Genomic DNA, 19653 nt, shown 5'->3' with positions numbered 1-19653 from the left:
TGTGAAGTACTACAGTCAAGTCATCACCCCACCCATCAGAGAAAACTTTACCCTCTTAAAAAGAAAAAGAGTCCTTGTGGCACCTTAGAGACTAACAAATTCATTTGAGCATAAGCTTTCGTGAGCTACAGCTCACTTCATCGGATGCATTCAGTGGAAAATTTATAAATTTATTAATCTCCCCACTGTATTTTCCACTGAATGCATCTGATGAAGTGAGCTGTAGCTCACGAAAGCGTATGCTCAAATGAATTGGTTCGTCTCTAAGGTGCCACAAATACTCCTTTTTCTTTTTGCGAATACAGACTAACACGGCTGTTACTCTTCACCCTCTTAGTAATCAGACTGTGAAGCAATTTAGGACTGTCATTCCCCTTGACCATGACATAGATCTCAGTGTATTTAACCTTGCTACAGAGAAGCTCTGCTTAAAAGAAAACAGACATTACTTTCATTTACTCCCTCCCCACCAATTTCCCAGTAAAGGAAATGCCCTCTTGAATAACACCGGAAAGTCCTGAGTGGTGATGTGCAACTCTAACCATGACTTGGCAAAATACAGTAAGCTCATTATACCTGCCTATTGGCATGAAAAGGGAGGTGGCTTGGGGTTAACACTACTTACACTGTTAATGTAAGCCATATGAGAAAAGCGATGCCCCACGATTAACACCATTCTGCAAATTGTTAGAAAAAGCATGCTTCAGCATTTTTAATCCAGCACAATTCAGTGACCTAGAAAGGTTGCACAAAAGAACCCAAAGGAACTGGCTCATCATGAAATACTCCTGCTAGAATGGAAGTCAGGAATGAGGGGAACAAACAAAATAGGAATATTCCCTGTACATTCATCTGTCAGCGTGGAAGTGTCTTGCGCATTAACAGTGTGATACTGGAATTTCCTCTCTTTCCCTTCAAACTCATCTTTCTACTGTGGTTTCAAACAGCCCTGCAAGTACAGGGGATAAACTAGAGTATCAGCTCCCCCAGAATTTACTTGGGATCCCCCTCCCATTTGGCAAGATGTGAAAGGCCAGGTAACCCCAACCCCCACATTGAGAACCTACCATCTAAAGGGCCAAATAGGTCTCTGCCATCTCTAATTTAGAATTAGGACAACATGCTTCCAGATAGCTACAGTGAATAAGACAGGGATCATTTGTTTGAACTAAGAAAGAAAGCTTAGTGGAATATTTTGAAACAATCCACTTCTTAACAGTGACATGCCCTACTATTCTAGGGGTGTTTATCAAACTATGTACTTAGGAATATTGGGGCATAAGACATACTAGATAGGTTGTGAAGACTAGCAACTTTGTACAATATATTCTTATCCCTGATCAGTAAGGGCTACTTCTGTGCATTGACGTCAAACATTTACAATATTAACAACTTTGCCTCATGCCATATGCAAAGTAGATATTATCCCCATGTGACTAATGGTGAAAACAGACTGCAAAACAAAACACACCATACAAGAGAGACACAGCAGCAAGTCTCGGAGCCCAGGTCAACTGACTTAGACTCATGCTACAGGGGCAAACATTAGTAGTGTAGATGTTCCCCTTTAGCCTAGAGCCAGGTCTCACAGCCTGGGCTCCAGTCCGAGGGGGAACATCTACAATACTATGTTTTGCCCCAGAGTGCAAGCCTGAGTCAGCTGACCCAAGCTCCGCTGTGGTGGGCTGTTTTTCGCTTTGTTTGCCCTGCAGACCTACCTTAAGACACTTACAGTAGGCCACAGAAGATACCTACAGCACAGCCAGGAATAGAACCCAAGGATCCTAATACCCAGTTATCCACAAGGCCATCCTCTGTCTCAGGACAGACAGTTAGTTCCAGGCCTCTGTTGTAAGCAAGTTGAGCCTCCCAATTAAGGTTTTGACTTTTGCACTGGACTTGGCTGGTGTTAGACTCAGATGTGTCCATTTGCAACCCACTAATTTCACTTAGAGTTTCAGACCACTGCAGAGTTCTGTCTGGTTTCAGATAAACACCAGATGAAGCTCATCAATTTCATATTTTTTTTTCCACCCAAAAGCCATACACTGGCCCAGCTTTGCAAACCTTCAGTGAACTGGGATTTGCAGTGAAATCTGGGGCCAGGAGAATGCTGCCAGCTTTCATTACCCATGTTTTGTTCCTATTCTTAAGCCTGCCTGCTAGCTAAATTCACTGTGTCAAAACGTTGACGCACCTCTCAAAAGCTCTTAGTCATTTACAAATCACATTGTTTGCAGTCTTTATAGCCTTTTTTTTCCCTCCCCTGATTTTAAGCTACACTCTATTTGTGAATGGATATATAGTTAAACAGAAGTCAAGAACAAGTTTTGGAAGTCACAATAATTACTCTGAGATCCATACAACCTCAGACACCTTTAAAACCTTCCATTCTTTACAGAGGTGTTAATAACCATCTCAGTGTCCTAACATACATGCTAACTTCCACTGGAGTAGACCGGAGCCCAGACAGGGGTCTATCTTCATAACAATACCGCTGTATTATTAGCAGCTTGTCAGAAGTTAGCAGCCAGCCTGGACAGGCATATACATGTACAAGCTTAGTATACATGCATAAGTCAGAACTAAATGCATACAATCGCAGTGTTAGCCAATAGTTTTATCTTCCTTCAGAGGGGATGAGATGGCACTTGGCCACTGAGATCAGTTCATCAAACTCTGCCCTCATGCTGGGCAAAGAGGGTTGCTGCTAGGCTGTATTTAAAACTCCACCGGCTTGCAGGTAGTGCACCCATCATTTAAACAAGGATTCTGCTTTGGCTCCTTTCTGTTGACCCACCACTTTCGACCCTGACCTGCATCACTCCAACCTGGGCTCATACGTCAAGCATCCTGGAGACACCGACTCCTTGGAGCTCCTAAACAGACAATACCAGCTGGCACTATCATCGTCTTTACAAGATCTCTCTGCAAGCAGAGCATGTTAAAACACCCTTGAAAAGGGATCCAACAGGTTCCACAGACAGGTTCACTGTTGCTTGCACAACCCGAGTTATTAACAGGACACTTAAAAGGCAAACCAACTCCTCCCTGATACAACTGAAGCAGAAACATGGCAAAATATGGACTTTTACCCCTCCAACGAGCCAAGCTGCCCTCACAGACACTGCGCTGTTACATCCTCCCCATTCTCTGGGCCCCATAAAAGTCAGCAAGAGAAGAGTAAAAGACAATTACAGGGTCAACAGCCCTTTACACCTTCGTCCAGGCTGCAGTTGCAGATCACAATGCAGGAGCCGCAACCCTCCCTTCCATGCAGGCTCTTTTCTGAAGCCCTCACGTGTTTAGAGTGGCACATGCATTAGTCCAAGATACACAGCTCTTCCCATGCAGGCTGACAGCTTTCTTGAGTTTACTGCTAGACCCTATAGTCATTCCCCAGGCCCACTTCGTAATCTACGGCACAGAACCACGATGATGCCCCATGCGCCCCAGTTTTGCAACAGGACAGAAAAGAAGCAGGGGGGAGGGGGGGAGGGACTGAGAAAAATTTTACCTTACCCCACAATACATAGGGAGAAACAACAGATGGCCACCTATTTACAACACAGAATGGGCTGGGGAGCACAACCCCCTTATGCGAAGACACATAAGAAGAAGAAGTATAATGCAAAGAGGAGATTTAGAAGTGGGGGGGAAGACAGCAGCCCCGCGCATTTTAAACTGTAAAGTGCAAAGCACACTCACCCCCCCATGTATGCAACAACCACCAGGGAAAGGGCGTACTCACGAGGAGACGGTGGGGGGATTGCAATCCCCCCACCAAGAGGAAAGACGGGAACACAATCACCCCAACATTTGCACGACTACACGGGCAAGGAAGCACGTTTGCACGGACGGACACACACAGCCCGTTTGCAATAACGCGGAAGGAAGCGCCACATAATGAGGCGGGCGAGCGGGGGGGGGGGAGAGGTAAATGCCCCCCCCCAACCATGCACCAGCGAGGGACGCCCCCTCGCAACCAACCCCCGCCCTGCAACGCCGCGCACCTTGACCGAGTCCACCGGGTACATGACCGTGTGCTCCAGGATGCCGGCCACCGCCCCGGCCGTCATGTGGGTGGAGAGGGAGGCGCCGGTGGGAAGGCTCTCGTAGTCCTCGCCCGGGCTCTCGGCCTCCATCCCGGGCAGCGCCGCCGCGGGCCGGCCGCGGCTCAGCTCCATCGGCGCGGACAAGCGAGGCGCGAGCTGGTCGCGAGGAGAAAGTTCACTCGCTTCTTGCAGGGAGCCACGCCCCTTCCCCCCCCCCCCCGCGAGCTCTTTCCGCCAATGGTAGCCCGGCTTAGAAGCTGGGTTGGGCGCTGATTGGAAGGGGCCGCTCCCCTCCCATTGTGATGTCAGCTCCCGGCTGCAAAGCCCGGGGGAGGGGGGCTATCCCCCACCAGCTGCAGCAGGGCCTGGATGGGAGGCAGTGGGGAAGCAACAGGCAGGGGCCTGAAGGCAAGAACTGCAGGGCAGGCGAGTTGCATGCAAAGAGCTGAGGAGCAGGAGTGGGCTATAGGTAGGAGACCTGCCTGCTGGTAATGCATGATCAGGGCATGGTTTTTGGGTGGTTGTTTTTTTATGATGGAAAATTAGGGTTTCCCTTTCAAGGGATTGTTTTCTCCCCTTCAAAAAGTATGTAGTGATAGAAGGCACAGGTTGTTTGTTATTAAGCTAGTCCCAAGCAGGTGTGTTAGGTTTTCTCAAAACTAGTTTCTCGATTATTTCTAGGTGTTTCAAAGGGGAAACTGAGGAAGGGCTGCTATAGCGCCAACTTTCAGAGCAGCAGCTGTGTTAGTCTGTATTCGCAAAAAGAACAGGAGGACTTGTGGCACCTTAGAGACGAACAAATTTATTTGAGCATAAGCTTTCGTGAGCTACAGCTCACTTCATCGGATGCATTCAGTGGAAAATACAGTGGGGAGATTTATATACATAGTGAACATGAAACAATGGGTGTTACCATACACACTGTAAGGAGAGTCATCACTTAAGGTGAGCTATTACCAGCAGGAGGAGGGGGGGGGCCTTTTGTAGTGATAATCAAGGTGGGCCATTTCCAGCAGTTGACAAGAACGTCTGAGGAACAGTGGGGGGTAGGGGAATAAACATGGGGAAATAGTTTTACTTTGTGTAATGCCGTAAGGGGATGTTTGGGAGGTAGTGACCTGTTACCCTGACACAAGTTGCAAGGCACTGGGTGATCAGGCCCAGAAGATCTAAAAATGGTGGGAATGGAGAGGAAAACCTCTCTCCATCTTAATTTATACAAAATTCCCACGGACTGAATAAGCACCTCAAGACTGGGGAGACAAGTGGAGATGCAGTAAATGCAAAATAAACTTCTTTGGGAAGGGGAGCTTTCTGGAAGGACAACGTGTGAAAACTATAAATATTTCCTTTTTTAAAAAAAAAGATGCTAAGGAACGGGGAGGGTGGGGGAGAGGCAGAGAGAAGGACACTTGGCATGTATGCATTTGGCTTCTGCATAAAGCCCAAAAGTATTCCATTGAACTCCAACAAAACTAAGTATCTGTGCCAAATTCTCTGCTGTTCTAAATGGGAGCATTTCCACTGACTTCAATGGAGCCTTGCCTAATTACTTAACATAATATAAGAACAGCCATACTGGCTCAGACCAAAGGTCCATCTAGCTCAGTGGCCTGTCTTCCAACAGGGGCCAGTGCCAGGTGCCCCAGAGGGAATGAACAGAACGGGATCATCAAGCGATCTATCTGCTGTCGCCCATTCCCAGCTTCTGGCCAACAGAGGCTAGAGACACCATCCCTGCGCACCCTGGCTAATAGCCATTGATGGATCTATCCTCCATGAACTTATCTAGTGCTTTTTTGAACCCTGTTATAGTTTTGGCCTTCACAACGTCCTCTGGCAAGGAGTTCCAGAGGTTGACTATGCAATTGTGTGAAGAAATACTTCCTTTTATTTGTTTTAAACCTGCTGCCTATTATTTCATTTGGACAGAGAATTTGTCCCTCTGATTGTATATGTGGGTTTTATAGTCTTTCCCACTGCATCGGGGGAACATTTATAGGGCCAAAGTTACAAGCAATCTGCTACTCTCAGGGTATTCATAGCATTCAGGAATTGAAATGCACAAGAACGCTATCTTACATTATTTCACCTGCTAAAGGCCTTCCTAAGCCATGGGGCAGAATGTAAATACTCATATAAATAATACAAATGCTTGAGATACAAATACGGAACTGGACGATTCAGTGGTCTGGGATTCAGGCTGGCCGGACCCCCGCCCAAGCCACACTTTCAAATCCCTGCAGCATTAATCTAACAGCTTATCTGAGTTCCATGCAGTTTTCTTGACAGGAAGGTTGCCCACGTTGCTGAAGTAAGAATAATGGCTTGGCCAAAATTTCCCTGGGCAATGTGCCAGGTGACTGTCACCTTCCATTCCAGAAGTGGCTGCATGTCAGCTGTGCGTAGTGCCTTGGGAGGAATGTTTCCTTGGTTTTAATGAATGCAGCAATCTTGTGTATATTGAAACCTCTTCGAGGGCCTAATTGTGCAGTCCTGACTGTGGCAAAACACCCATTTGATTTCAACGGTTGTTTTTCTGAATAGAAGCTGCAGCGTTTGGCCCAAGCTGAAGTGATTTCTTTTCACTCCAGGTAAAATTCACCCCTATGCGAATGGCCCACCTCAGGTTGTCCAGACCATTTAAGGCCTTGATATATGAATTAAGTGGCTCAGTTGGTTGTGCATGGCCCTTTTGTGCTGGTGTGAGCTTCATCCTCTAAGCAGAGGTTATATTATAACCAAGAACAGCAACTAGCATATTAGCAGGGTATTGAAACCATTCATGATTTCAGTTCCACTTTGCTACAGAGTTTCCAGCCCACCTCTGTACTTTATCACACTGAAATCTGCAGCATCTCTAGCATGGAATTGTATATTGAGCGTGGAGTGAGTGCAAATGGCCAATGAGTCGGGCAGACTCTGTGAATCAAGAGTCGCATCTGAGTTACAATGGCGTAAAACTGGGTAAGTAAGAGGAGAAGCCGAGCCACTCATGTAAGTACCACTTCATTCATACCATATTGTATTTTAAAAACCCAAAAGCATACATGCCAATTCCAGTTTTCTCTTTTCTTCTTCCAGCCATTCCTTGTTCTCATCTGCCTCTTTTCTGCTGTATGTCTTCTCTCTTTCTCCCATTTCTTGCCCCTCCATTGTCACTCTCTTCTTTTTCAATCCCTTGAGCTCTTCTACAGCTTGATCCTGTTCCAAGTGCTAGAGAGGGCTGATAATCCCAGACCAGTGAATCAACCTGGACTGGATTACTATTTATAGAGTATTACACTAGTGCCCAGGGCAGCCAACCAAGAACAGAGCCCCATTTGGCTAGGTGCTGTACATACACGTACGTAGTATGTCTCATTAGGCTAAGAGACCATCACTGCCACAGGGAGTTTACATTCTAAAAAGACAAAAGGTGGGAGGGGAAACAGACTTGCTGAAAGTCAGGCTGCAGGCTAGAGGCATGGCACAGATGGAACACAGGTCTTCTGACTCCCTGTCCAGCGTCCCATACATTAGGCCAAGCAAAGATAAACTACTCAGTTTGGAATGGTTGGATGGGTATGAACAGAGCAGACCACACACCTCAGGAGCAACTGGGGCATTCCTAGGGAGGGGAGGATCTACAACTGCAGTTTGAAGGGAAAGCAGATTAAGCCAGAGACTTCAGAAGAGAACAGCAGCTGTTTTTCCGCTGTTTGCAGTGTTCCTGGTTGTGGAGAGAAGAAGTACAACAGGAGGAGGGAACATTACTAGAACTTGTCTTCTGCTCAGCCCCACCTAGGCTGAGCGAGAAAACTTAGCATGATTTGCTGATTTGCCAAGAATCTTATGTAAACTCCTTAATGTTGAAATTACCGTGCACATCATCAACTGGAAAATTGTAGCCTCCTTCTTTCTGCCTGCCCCTTCCCTTTCTCTGTAGTGCTTTTTACTATGAGGACATTGCAGATTACGTCTGGCATGAAGAAAAGCCCTGATGATTCGTCTTTTATTAACCCCCATTTTACAATGGTGTAAGTCGATTGAGCTCAGTGGAGTTACTCCTGATTTACAGCAGTGTCAATGAAAGTTGAATCAGGCACTGTGTGTTACACACACACACACACACACACACACACACACTAAACAATCCTGTTTTCCTGTGCATATTTCAATTACATATACTCCCTTTGCAACACCACAAAATCAACCCAAACCCACTGAGACTATGTGCCGACAACCCTTGGCTACACGCTTGAAAGCTGGAGGCAGAAAGTGCTTGGCAAAAGGTTCTCAGTTGTGAACGGTGTTCCTTTTGACTTTTTTTTTTTTTTTTTTTTTGGTGATACAACATTGGTCTGACACTTCTACAGAGGACTTACTTAGGGTAGTCTGGGAGCGGTACAGGCGTGGCGGGGGACTTTCTCTGCACTCTTTTGTGGATCACATAATTCAATGTCTTGCTGTATGTCATGCAGCTAGATGCATACTGATACCAAAACAATTTCAAGACATGGAAGCCACTGTCACCCTCCTATAAAGTTATTTACTGTGTTCTTCAGCCTCAGACAGTGAAGAACCAAAGGATCCCCTGTAAAACTTGCTTATGAAGATATAAATCACAGAGAAGGAACAGCTTTCAGTTTTTCCACTGACATTAAAATAAATAAATATGGCCAGTGTTCTCCAAAGTGGCTGCTGATTTTGGGAGACCAGTTTGACCCACCCTGGAGTGAGCAATGTGAGTGCCCAATGCCTCTGCAGACCAGGCCCAAGGTACCTCAAGTTAGACCCCCAGATATTTTAGGCACCCACATCCAATGGCCATATTTGAAAATGTAAGCCTAAACCAAGCCCCCTTCAAATTACGGTTGAGTTAGTTTGAGTCTCAAAGAGTGAAACTGAGAAGCATAAATTATTCTAGGCATTTTCTGTCATCACCTCACATTCAGGGAAGTTTACATAACTATGAGAAGTCAGACACCGAGTTGTGGAGATACCAGGAGAGGAGGAAGCTACGAAATACCACAGAAGGGAATGTTTTTTCTTATGCAAAACTGGATTTGAGCCGTGTTGCTAACACCCAGACCCAGATACACACAACCCTCCACTCCCCACTATTAACCGCTTTGCCCCTGCGTTAAATTGCAGGTTTATGGTTAGACTGTAAGCTCTTTAGTCAGGGATCATCTTTTTGTTCCCTGTTCGTACAGCACCTAGCACTATGGGGTCCTGACCAATGACTGGGGCTTCTAGGTATTACTCGAATACATAACAACAAGATAATGTGTGCCACAGAAGTGGCTTACTAGTGGGGGGGGGAGCGGGGAATAAGCTGATTTTCAGGGTCTGGAGTAGCATCCCTGGGCCAAACCCTGCAGTCCTTGGACAGGAAGAAGTCCTTAAAAGACTCTGCAGACCAAGTGACTAGGAAGGTGCTTAGCTGTTATTGCAGGCTATGAATGAAATGTATTGGCAACATGATTCGACTTCCCTCCCCGTGCGCGTGTCTATGAGGCATGAACTTACTGGCTATGCCCCTAGCTCACTGCCACTATGTCACTATAAAGCTTGGCACCATGGGGCAAAGAGGATTGCTGATGCAGTACCCCCATAAACCAATTTGTTCTGCTTTCAGGGCCTCCATAATTTCACCCTGGGTGCTCCAGAAACACAGACCGCCTTGCTCCAGGTTTAATTTATTTGCTAAAAGGATCTAAATGTGTGACGTCTCAGCTATCCAAACACCAGAGGCCAGATTGTCTGTTCTGCTCCATCTCCTCTGCACCGCTGTGACGGCACAGAGGAGATAGAATCTAATCCTATTTCCCCTGATGGAGATTCCTCTGACATGGGGTCGGCCACAACAGGCACAGACCTACCATCCTTGCGGCCTTTGTCACAGGGAGTGAAGGGGCGTCAGGTGCAGGGTGGAGCCACAGTCAGAGCATGCTTCACTTTGGCGAAACTCAACTTGTAGACAATCCCTTGGGGACAGTTGCCAGTTGGCACGTGTTAGAGCAGCCCCCAGGTTGCTCTAACCCAGTGGTTCCCAAACTGGGGTTCAGGAACCCCTGGGGATTCATGAAATGTTACAGGGAGTTCTCGGGGAAAAAATTCCCTAATGGCGGACAGAGCTGTCCCTAGGAACCCCGGGCAGCATGGGGCCAGCAGCCCAGAGCCCTTGGACTTCCAAGAGCTAAGCAGATCAAAGCAAGCATATCTATCACACTGAGGAGATTTAAACGTCAAGACTCCTTATAAGAAATGGAAAGTGAGGTGGATATTTTTTGCTGTTTTTAAAATTAAATAGGCAGCTAGTAATGTTTTTAAAATTAATATGAAAAACAAGTTTAAGCTTTGTTGTAAAGTGCATCGTTTGCTTGGACTGCTCAAGACCTGAATGCTTGTGTAGAAGGAACTCTTTGAGTTGGCTTCCTAAATACCTTCATGCTGTTTCACATCTGATACTCCCTGATGAAACTCCTTGATAAAACATAGGAGCCTTGTCTTATAACAGGCTTATTCAAAGTGAGACAAGCTATGAAAGTGAGATCTTGGAAGAGTGTTGCCATTTTCATAATGTAATACAAATACTGTAATGATAAATAATAATGAATAATAAATAGTGTGTCATAAGCATGTCATAAAAACAAATTTTATATTTCCAAGATCACTGCTCTTATGATTTATACTCAGGTAAAGGAGAAAATCCCTGGAAATATTCATTTTTAGGAGGGCGTTTGTGAGACTTGACATTTTCGTGAAAGGGGTTCACAGGTTGTTAAAGTTTGGGAACCACTGCTCTAACCTGTTCCAGGGCTGGGGTCAGGCAGAGAGTCTGACTGGCCTTCTGACAGGTCCCCTTTATGCCTCCCCTATTCTTCTACACTGGCAGAAACTGGCCCTGTGTTTAGAATAGCTAGAACCTATTAAACCACGTGTTCAGATCTCAGTAGCTTCAACTCAGACCTTCCAGCCATCAAGGTTAGTATCAAAAAGAAAAGGAGTACTTGTGGCACCTTAGAGACTAAATATGAAGTGAGCTGTAGCTCACGAAAGCTCATGCTCAAATAAATTTGTTAGTTTCTAAGGTGCCACAAGTCCTCCTTTTCTTTTTGCGAATACAGACTAACATGGCTGTTACTCTGAAACCAAGGTTATTATGTGTCAAATCTTTCAGATGAAATCTTGAACAACAAAGGTGTTCTGTGGATATTATGAATCCCCTGACCCTTCTATGTCACGAAGAAATGGATATAACTTAAAAAAAATCTTTAAACAAAACTAAAATGGCTTGGCAATTGTTTTATCTTTCTGTCAGTTTTTTGCTGCATCACAATCCACCATGGAACATGAGATTGCAATAGATGATTTTTCTCCTATAAGGCTAAACAAAATACGTGCTGTTTACAGACAATTTGACTTAGTTTCTAAGGCTCAAATAACTTTTAAGAGCCTGATCCTACAAGCAACTCTGCGTGTGCTTATTTTTCATCACATAAGTAGTCCTAAATGAAGTCAATAGAACCTCTTATTTTCACAAAGTTAAACACAGGCATAAGTTCCTTTTCATCAGGCAAAATTAGTCAATGAACAAAACTTTTTGAATTAAAACGCCGCTCAGGAGAACACACTCATTTATTGCTCCCATTAGTTTATCTCAATTTCTACTCTATAAATAACAGAATCAATCATAACTAATCTCTTTCCAATTTATTTGGCCTGGCATGGCAAGGTGGAGAAATTACAGTGGGTCATTTACCTTAATGAGCCCTTTCTCTCTCAGTCTTACGCCTTGCTCCTGGAAGAGTAGCTGCATGAACCGATTCAAAATGTATTGTGTTTTCTGTGCAAAAGTTGGTTATAATTTAACGTCATGCAGAAGACGCAGCAGGAATCTATTCTGCTGTTGATCAGCCTTGCTATCTCTTCTGCTGCACAAGGGGGCCTGCTTTGGCAGGAATGTGTATTGGTGCCAATATACAAGATGGTGTCCATCCAGACAAAGATACAAAGGGTGATGATAAATGGACAGAAGACTTTGTCTAGCAACCTTAGAGAGGGTTTTAGCGGTCTGATCATCAGGTCTGAAATACCTAAGCTCCCTGGAACCACGTGCTCATATCCCAGCACCGTCGCCACAGCCCTTTATCGGTCTGAAGTTATGGGGTCAGACTCTCAGTTGATATAAAGCAACCTAGTTCCACCGACTTCAATGGAGCTAGAGCAGATTATACCTGCTGCAAATCTGTCTCCTGCTGTTTACTGTATGAGGTAACGATGTCTCCTGGATGACACCTTAAAAGCCCATATTCTGTGCAGCTACTAGCTTATACCAGGGCATTTTTAATAGGGCTTTCCCTGATGTTCTTTGCCAAAATCTCTCCATTAGCGTAGCATGCACTGACGGCTGCCCTCCACCCTACGGGTTGAAGTGATTCCAAACTATCAGACCCTACCTAAGGGTGAGAAAATGAGTTCTATTGCTTGTGCCCTTGTGAAGTGTGGCTCTATTCTGAAACTGCCTAAATACACATGGGACCAAATCATTATTAGTATTTATTTGTAGCGTGGTAGTGTCGAGGAGTCCCAGTCAGGGACGAGGGCCGCACTGTGCTAGCGGCTCTACAAACACATAAACAGGAGGACTTGTGGCACCGTAGAGACTAACCAATTTATTTGCGCATGAGCTTTCGTGAGCTACATGCATCCGATGAAGTGAGCTGTAGCTCACGAAAGCTTATGCTCAAATGAATTGGTTAGTCTCTACGGTGCCACAAGTCCTCCTGTTCTTTTTGAGGATACAGACTAACACGGTTGCTACTCTGAAACCTGTCATAAATAGAAGTGTTGTTTTCTCCTTCTCATACAGAAGAACTAGGGGTCTCCAAATGAAGCTAATAGGCAGCTGGTTTAAAACAAAAGGAAGTATTTCTTCACACAACATACGGTCAACCTGTGGAACTCCTTGCCAGAGGACGTTGTGAAGGCCAAGACTATAAAAGGGTTCAAAAAAGAACTACCAGTAGTTAAATTCATGGAGGATAGGTCCATCAATGGCTATTAGCTGGGATGGGCAGGGATGGTGTCTTTAGCCTCTGTTTGCCAGAAGCTGGGAATGGGCTACAGGGGATGGATCACTTGATGGTTACCTGTTCATTCCCTTTGGAGCACCTGGCATTGGCCACTGTCGGAAGACAGGATATGGGGCCAGATGGACCTTTGGTCTGACCCTGTGTGGCCGTTCTTATGTTCACTTACATCCTTGCAATCCCATTAAAGAATCTGTCCATACTGTGGATTAGTCAGACCAGGCATGTCCTATTCTTAGTAGGAAGACATGTAATCCATTGCCTTTCAGAGGATTCCACATTATCTGAGTTGCCTGATTAAAAATTATTAACAACGTAAGAATGAATTTGCATAATCATGTGCCGGTATATAATCCCCAGGGGGAATTAGACTATATTTGCAAAACATCTTGAAATAACATAGAATCTCAGGCAATTTCAGCAAGCAAATTGCTCCTTTTCTTATGAGTGTGAAATATGTTTAAGAGCTTCTTCTTCCGGGTGCTTTCCCTTCTATTGGTTTAATAAGTTATTTAGTTACTCACAGAGCCAAAAACTTTGAGGTGGTGATGCAAGTCATGCAATCACAATGGTGGCGGAAAATAGCTCTGGCAATAAGTCACAAAGAGCATGATTCAGCATTGCCCTGCATCTAATGCAGTCATTTATACTTGTGCAAAGTGGGTGTGAAACATTACCAAATCAGAATAGTAGTGATTTGCACGAGCATTGCACTGGTGCAAATGACTAAACAACACGTAAGACAATGATCAATCAGACCAGTGGGCCTGCAGTGTCACTTATATTAAGGCTACTTTACACCACCGTGGCAATGTAATAGGGCCTGGAGATGGGTGTAAATGTGACACACTGCCATGCTGATGTAGTGTTGCCTTAGTGTAGAGAATCAGGGCAATAATATTTGCACTTATAAATTCTGTTCCACCTACTTGCATTTCATCCACCTACTTAAAATTAAATCGTCCTCTCCTGTCTTGAACGAAACCTCTGACCAAGAAGGGTGTAATGCATCCTCCAGCATCCCAAGGCATCTGCTCAGCCCTTCTCAGCTGATTAGGGAGACTAGGTTAGGCTTATCGCAAGTCATATTCTACGAACAGGAGGTGTGTGTGATGCCAGGGACAGCTAAGGGCAGTGCATACAATAAGATAACGTAGGAGCGTCTGGCTTAGAGCAGGGCAGGAGGACACCCTTCTGAGAACCGAAAACGGTCTTGTTTATCTACAAGATCCAGCAGGATTTTTTTCTTCGTAAGCTAAGTGCTCTCCGGCCATTCAGTAACACACTAAATTGGAGGTCCCCCACACACACACACCCCTTTTCACCACCAAACTCCCCTCTCAGTTGCATTGTTACAACTTCATTGAAGTGGACAGTGCGGTGTAATTGAGAAAAGAATTTGGACCATTATGTTTAATTGGTGTGAGCCTACCTTTAAGGTAATCTAGCCTTCAGAAGCATTACATCATCTAATGGCAAGTTACAGGACACATCCTTTGTGTGTATATGTTTTATAGAAGATAATTATATTACATGGCAATGAGGAAAAGACAGCTACAGAAGCAGTGAGTATGGTGTTGAGGCATTTGCTTCAAAAGGAGGATTCGAATGAATGCACTGCATGCAATTTAGGCATGGTCCCGGAGTCTCCAGGAATGTAAGATTCATCTTTAATTAAAGATTACAATATGTGATGAAAACTCCAGGAGTATGTCCAACCAAAACTGGCAACCCTACATTTAGGCTATAACACCTTTGAAATCTTAGGTAATTATATAATGCAGTGAAGCTGAGCTTTGTGTCTGATTCTGATCCACAAAGCCTCTTCTTGCCAGCCTTGTCCCAGTTCAGACCATTAAGGAGCAAGGGTTTTCACTCAAGGGCTCCTGTAAGTATATTTTGTTCCCTAACACAGCTGGAGCCTGATCCTGTGAGGTGCTGAGCTCCGGCAGCCCCCACTGAGTTACACCAGAGATGGATTTGGCCTCTTTTTACCAGGTCTGGGTGAAAGATGACTGGTGAAGTTTCCAAGTAGTCATGTGAGCCTTTTCTTCACTTTCACCTAATAAAGGTTCATACCCTCTTTGTTCGAACTGCAGGTCTGGACCAAACCCCGAACATGAAGCTCATCAGAAGCCATTAAGCATCACCTGGTTTACACTGCACAAAGATTGCAAGTTCAGGTTGGTTTCTACACCTAAATCCTCCCTATGCTCCCTTTAAACTGGGCTCAGGTTTCACTGTGAGATACTTTTGACAAGGCTGTGTTAGGCTTTCAGTTTGTAATGGAACATGAAGCTAGCTGTGATTCACCCAGTTGGAAGCTGAGCTGGGAACATTTTACCTGCCTCGGCTAAGGACTAGTTATTATCTGCCCTATAGGCCTCCTCTTCTAATGGGGTCACTTGGGGCCACAGCCTCAAAGACACGTAGGTGCCTAACTCCCATGGGATTTAGGTGCCTAACTCCCAAGGGATTCAGACACCTAAATACCTTTGAGGATCTGGGCCTAAGAGACTTCAATGGGAGCTGGACAGCTTTCCAAGAAGTGCTTCTCTCTTCATGTAAATTAAAAAAACATTGGAGGCAGCTGAACATTTCTGGGGTCATATGGAGCAGCGTTCATAAAGTACAACCCCATCGCCTCTGTATTCTCTGGTACTTCATCTATCAGGAAACAAGGAAAGATACCAGCCAGTTATTTATTCTCTTGGTGCAAAGAATCTCCCACTCCCAAGTAATACAAACTCATAAGACTTGGTGCTAGCAAGTGCAACTCCACTGAGATCAATGAACTTGCATTTGCTTCCAGCCAAGTCTGACGTACACTGTAGACTCTCTTTCTCCTTCTCCCCCACGACTCTAGGTTCTTGTTAAATCCTGCTCCTTCTTCTACATTACATCCCTTCTGTCTCTGCCATGACTACTATGGTTTCCTCTTCTCTGAGCCCCCTGCATCTCCCCTTCCCAAAATGCTCCATCTGTGTTCATGGCCCTTCCTACCTCAGCTCTCCTCTTTGACTCCCTTCTCTGGCTTCCTCTTTTTTCAACACTGAACTTAATACCCCCATCTTCACCATCAAGGTCCTGCACAACCAGTGTACTGCTCCATTGCTGGTCTGTTCTCTGCAGTACTAGAGTAAGTGGCCTCCTGTAGTAGGAATTGGGCACAGGAACTGGATTGCTTAACCCTACATTGCCCCCATATGAATTGAAGGGGACACACAGGGCAGTGATACACCCAACTCTTTTTGAAAGTCTTTGGGGCATTACCTTTGATTCAAAGCAAAGTTCCTCTCATGCAGCATCTGACATAGCTGGCAAGGTAAATAACAAACAGGCAATTACAGAAAAAGAAAGACTCTAGGCCAGATCTTGCGAGCCTTACTTATGCAATCACTCCTTGCTCAAGCTACCAGTTCCCCTTGATTTTCATGAGTCTGCTCCCAGGAGCAAGGCATATTCATTTGGATAAATCTTGCAAGATCAGGCCTTAGGCCAGGGCCACCTGAGATAAATTTATCTGTGATGGCTGATTAACTGGAGAGGAAAAATCAGCAGAGGAGAAAAGTTCACTTGTGCAGTCTGCGCCCTATTTCGGTTTCATAATGTTGGCAAATGCCATAAAAATGAACAAAGGCATCTTCTGTTTCTTCAGCCCAGCTTAATCCAGTAACTCAAATAGCAGCGTAAGACACCTTTGTGTTTGTAACCCTTTTCTAAAGTGCTTCCTGCATTCCACAACTTAGATTCATAACAGAAAAACAGCAATGCAAAACATTCGTTCTCCGCAAAGACATAATTGCTGCAGAGAAAAATAGAGTTTTGTCAATCATGTGATTCCCACGTCATGATCCAGATTCTGAACTCAGTTACTATAAATCTGGAGTAATTTTGTTGGCTTGATTGACCGCTGCATTACTCCAGATTTATACCACAATAATAGATTTACAGCCCATGCATGTATAAAAAGTTTATCACCTATGTAACCGTTTTTCAAAGTGGTAGCCGTGTTAGTCTGTATCAGCAAAAATAACGAGGAGTCCTTGTGGCACCTTAGAGACTAACAAATTTATTTGGGCATAAGTTCTCGTGCCAGCAATGCCCCTCTGCCATGTACACTGGCCAAACCGGAAAGTCTCTAGGCAAAAGAATAAATGGACACAAATCTGACATCAAGAATTATAACTTTCAAAAACCAGTAGGAGAACACTTCAATCTCTCTGGTCACTCAGTAACAGACCGAAAAGTGGCAATTCTTCAACAAAAACACTTCAAAAACCGACTCCAACATGAAGCTGCAGAACTAGAATTAATTTGCAAACTGGATACCATCAGATTATGCCTGAATAGAGACTGGGAGCGGTTGGGTCAGTACAAAACCTAAACTTAATTTTCCCAATACTAATTTCTCCCTACTGTTACTCACACCTTCTTGTCAACTGTCTGTAATGGGCCACTCTCTTACCACTTCAAAAGTTATTTTTCCTCCCTTGGTATCCTGCTATTAATTGATTTATCTCGCTAGACTGACCTCACACTTGGTAAAGCAACCCCCCATCGTTTCATGTATTTATACCTGCTCCTGTATTTTCACTCCATGCATCTGATGAAGTGGGTTCTAACCCACGAAAGCTTATGCCCAAATAAATGTGTTCGTCTCTAAGGTGCCACAAGGACTCCTCGTTATTATCACCTAGGTAGTAGGGGTATTACAGTGTAATAGATGTACACCAGAGTGCCATGCCTTTGAAATCAGTGGAGTGACACCAGCATAAAACTGAAGTAACTCAGAGGGAATCAAGCCTTCCTGACTTCTGTAGAGATACTCCACATTTATACTAATGTAACTAAAATCAGAATATGGCCCCACCATGAGTAGAAACCAAAGAGAGAATCTACAGAGTGCAGCTCCATTAAAGCTATGCAGCTAGATTCTGTACCCATTTATACTCATGTAAGCCCCAATGACTTCACATATGTAAGTGAGGCTAAAAATTGACTAATGGGCATTGTTCCTGAAGTCCCACTGCACATCATCTGAATTAATTTGTCATCATTTAGCAAGGTGGATTAATATAACACAGAGAGGTTATATAGAACTGGGTAATTATGGTCACTTTTCTATTTCTCCCTTAACCAAATCTCTTCATCACCTTGCCTTTCTGGTTTGAAGCCGTCAGGAAACGTTGGGGAAGATGCAGCTGTCTGAAGTGGTGCCAGTGATTCCAAGGCATATTGCCAGGACAGGGAATGCATCTAGAAGGAGTGACTTCTCTGGAATGAATTTGCATTTTTTTGGTTTCTTTCTGCTGTGGTCCTCAATTTAGTTCTGTTTACACGTGTCAGCAGACTTAAATCCATAGAAATCAATGGGCTGGAATGGAGGAGGGAAAAGAATGATCTTGTGTTTTAGGCACCATATTAATATTCAGAAAATCTGGGTTCAAATCTGGGACTGCCACAGACTTGCTGTGTGCCCTTGGGCAGGTCACTTCATTTCTGTGTGCCTCAGTTCCCCACCTGTAAAAATGGGGGTAATAAACCAGACCTTCTTCACGAGGGGTACAGTCATTAGTGAGTAGCAGGTGCTTGTATTATCTTTACAGTAATGAGGACCATGCAAGTATCTTAATTCATAGAACACCTACAACCCAACAGGTTTGGAAGAGTCATAATGGCCCCTTCTGGCTTTACAATCTACATGAAGCAAAGAATGCCAGGCTGCAGGGACAAGTTAGTCTGTGGAGGTGCCCATCTGGTTTTGGAACCAGAGCACAAGGGAGATGAAGAAAAATGTATAAAAATGCAGGAAGAGAGGATAAAACCAAGGCCCCGCCTCCATCGCTGTGCACTGTCCTCCCTATGCTGCCTCCTCCCCCTCTAACTCCAGTCTGACTCAAGTGACTGGTCCATGGTGATTTCAGACTGATCAGAAAGGGCACCCGCACACACAGCTCTGTGTTTCCAGTCCTCAGCTTGTATCTCCCTGCTGCTGTTCAGGCAGCAACCAGATATTCAGGTAGGTGCTGGCAGGACAGCGAATGAGCCACAGATATGTTACAGAGAGATAGGAGCCCACCCATTCTGAATACACCTTGTCTCTCCTATCAGCCTCCTCAAGGGACAATATTAACAAGGTTGTTTTGTAGATGCAGCTTCTGCTTTAAAATAGAAAGTGGGGGGCTGTTCTGTTCAACGTGGGCTGTGCTGAACAGGGGCCCGGGATCCAGAAGCATGGCATAGATTAAGTGAATGCCTAAGACCTGATTCTCCTCACCTTTATTGTGGTAGAAATCAGCAGTAACTACATTGGAAAACCAGACCCCCAAGACCCAGATCCTCAAAGGTATTTAAGTGCCTGACTCCCACTGAAGGCAATGGAGTGCCAAACTCAGTCCAAGTCTTTCTTCTTCTCTTTCCTTACTTTTCTTCTTTCATATGGAACTAGCAACATTTACAAGTTAATAGAAAGATCTGAAACCCATTCGAGAGCTTCAGGAGATGCAAAGTGCACC

General features: G+C 44.7%; 2 protein-coding genes across 15 annotated transcripts in view; one reads left to right on the top strand and one right to left on the bottom strand.

Annotated features, from left to right (window-relative positions):
• SLC25A37 (solute carrier family 25 member 37) overlaps nucleotides 1-11828 on the bottom strand; it is a 35714-nt gene extending 23886 nt beyond the window's left edge. For 6 of the 9 annotated variants that reach the window (XR_012156270.1, XR_012156271.1, XR_012156269.1 and 3 more), the window contains exon 1: nucleotides 3752-3907. Coding sequence is in view for 1 of the 9 variants with exons in the window: in XM_073324962.1 (XP_073181063.1) it covers nucleotides 4014-4187 (174 nt within the window). In the remaining 8 variants the exon portion in view is untranslated. Of the gene's footprint in view, nucleotides 1-3708; nucleotides 3731-3751; nucleotides 3908-4013; nucleotides 4240-11805 lie in introns of those variants that run through there. The other 3 variants (XM_073324963.1, XM_073324962.1, XM_073324964.1) reach the window with 3 other exon arrangements.
• ENTPD4 (ectonucleoside triphosphate diphosphohydrolase 4) overlaps nucleotides 4395-19653 on the top strand; it is a 53809-nt gene continuing 38550 nt past the window's right edge. For 3 of the 6 annotated variants that reach the window (XM_073324954.1, XM_073324960.1, XM_073324953.1), the window contains exons 1-3: nucleotides 4395-4524; nucleotides 6867-7022; nucleotides 15235-15318. The gene's annotated coding sequence lies outside the window, so the exon portion shown is untranslated. Of the gene's footprint in view, nucleotides 4525-4736; nucleotides 5001-6866; nucleotides 7023-15234; nucleotides 15319-19653 lie in introns of all 6 variants that reach the window. The other 3 variants (XM_073324955.1, XM_073324956.1, XM_073324958.1) reach the window with 3 other exon arrangements.

The sequence above is a fragment of the Lepidochelys kempii genome, chromosome 26, assembly GCF_965140265.1.
Source record: "Lepidochelys kempii isolate rLepKem1 chromosome 26, rLepKem1.hap2, whole genome shotgun sequence".
In the NCBI taxonomy this organism is placed as follows: Eukaryota; Metazoa; Chordata; order Testudines; family Cheloniidae; genus Lepidochelys; species Lepidochelys kempii.
This window is presented reverse-complemented; position numbering and strand designations above follow the sequence as displayed.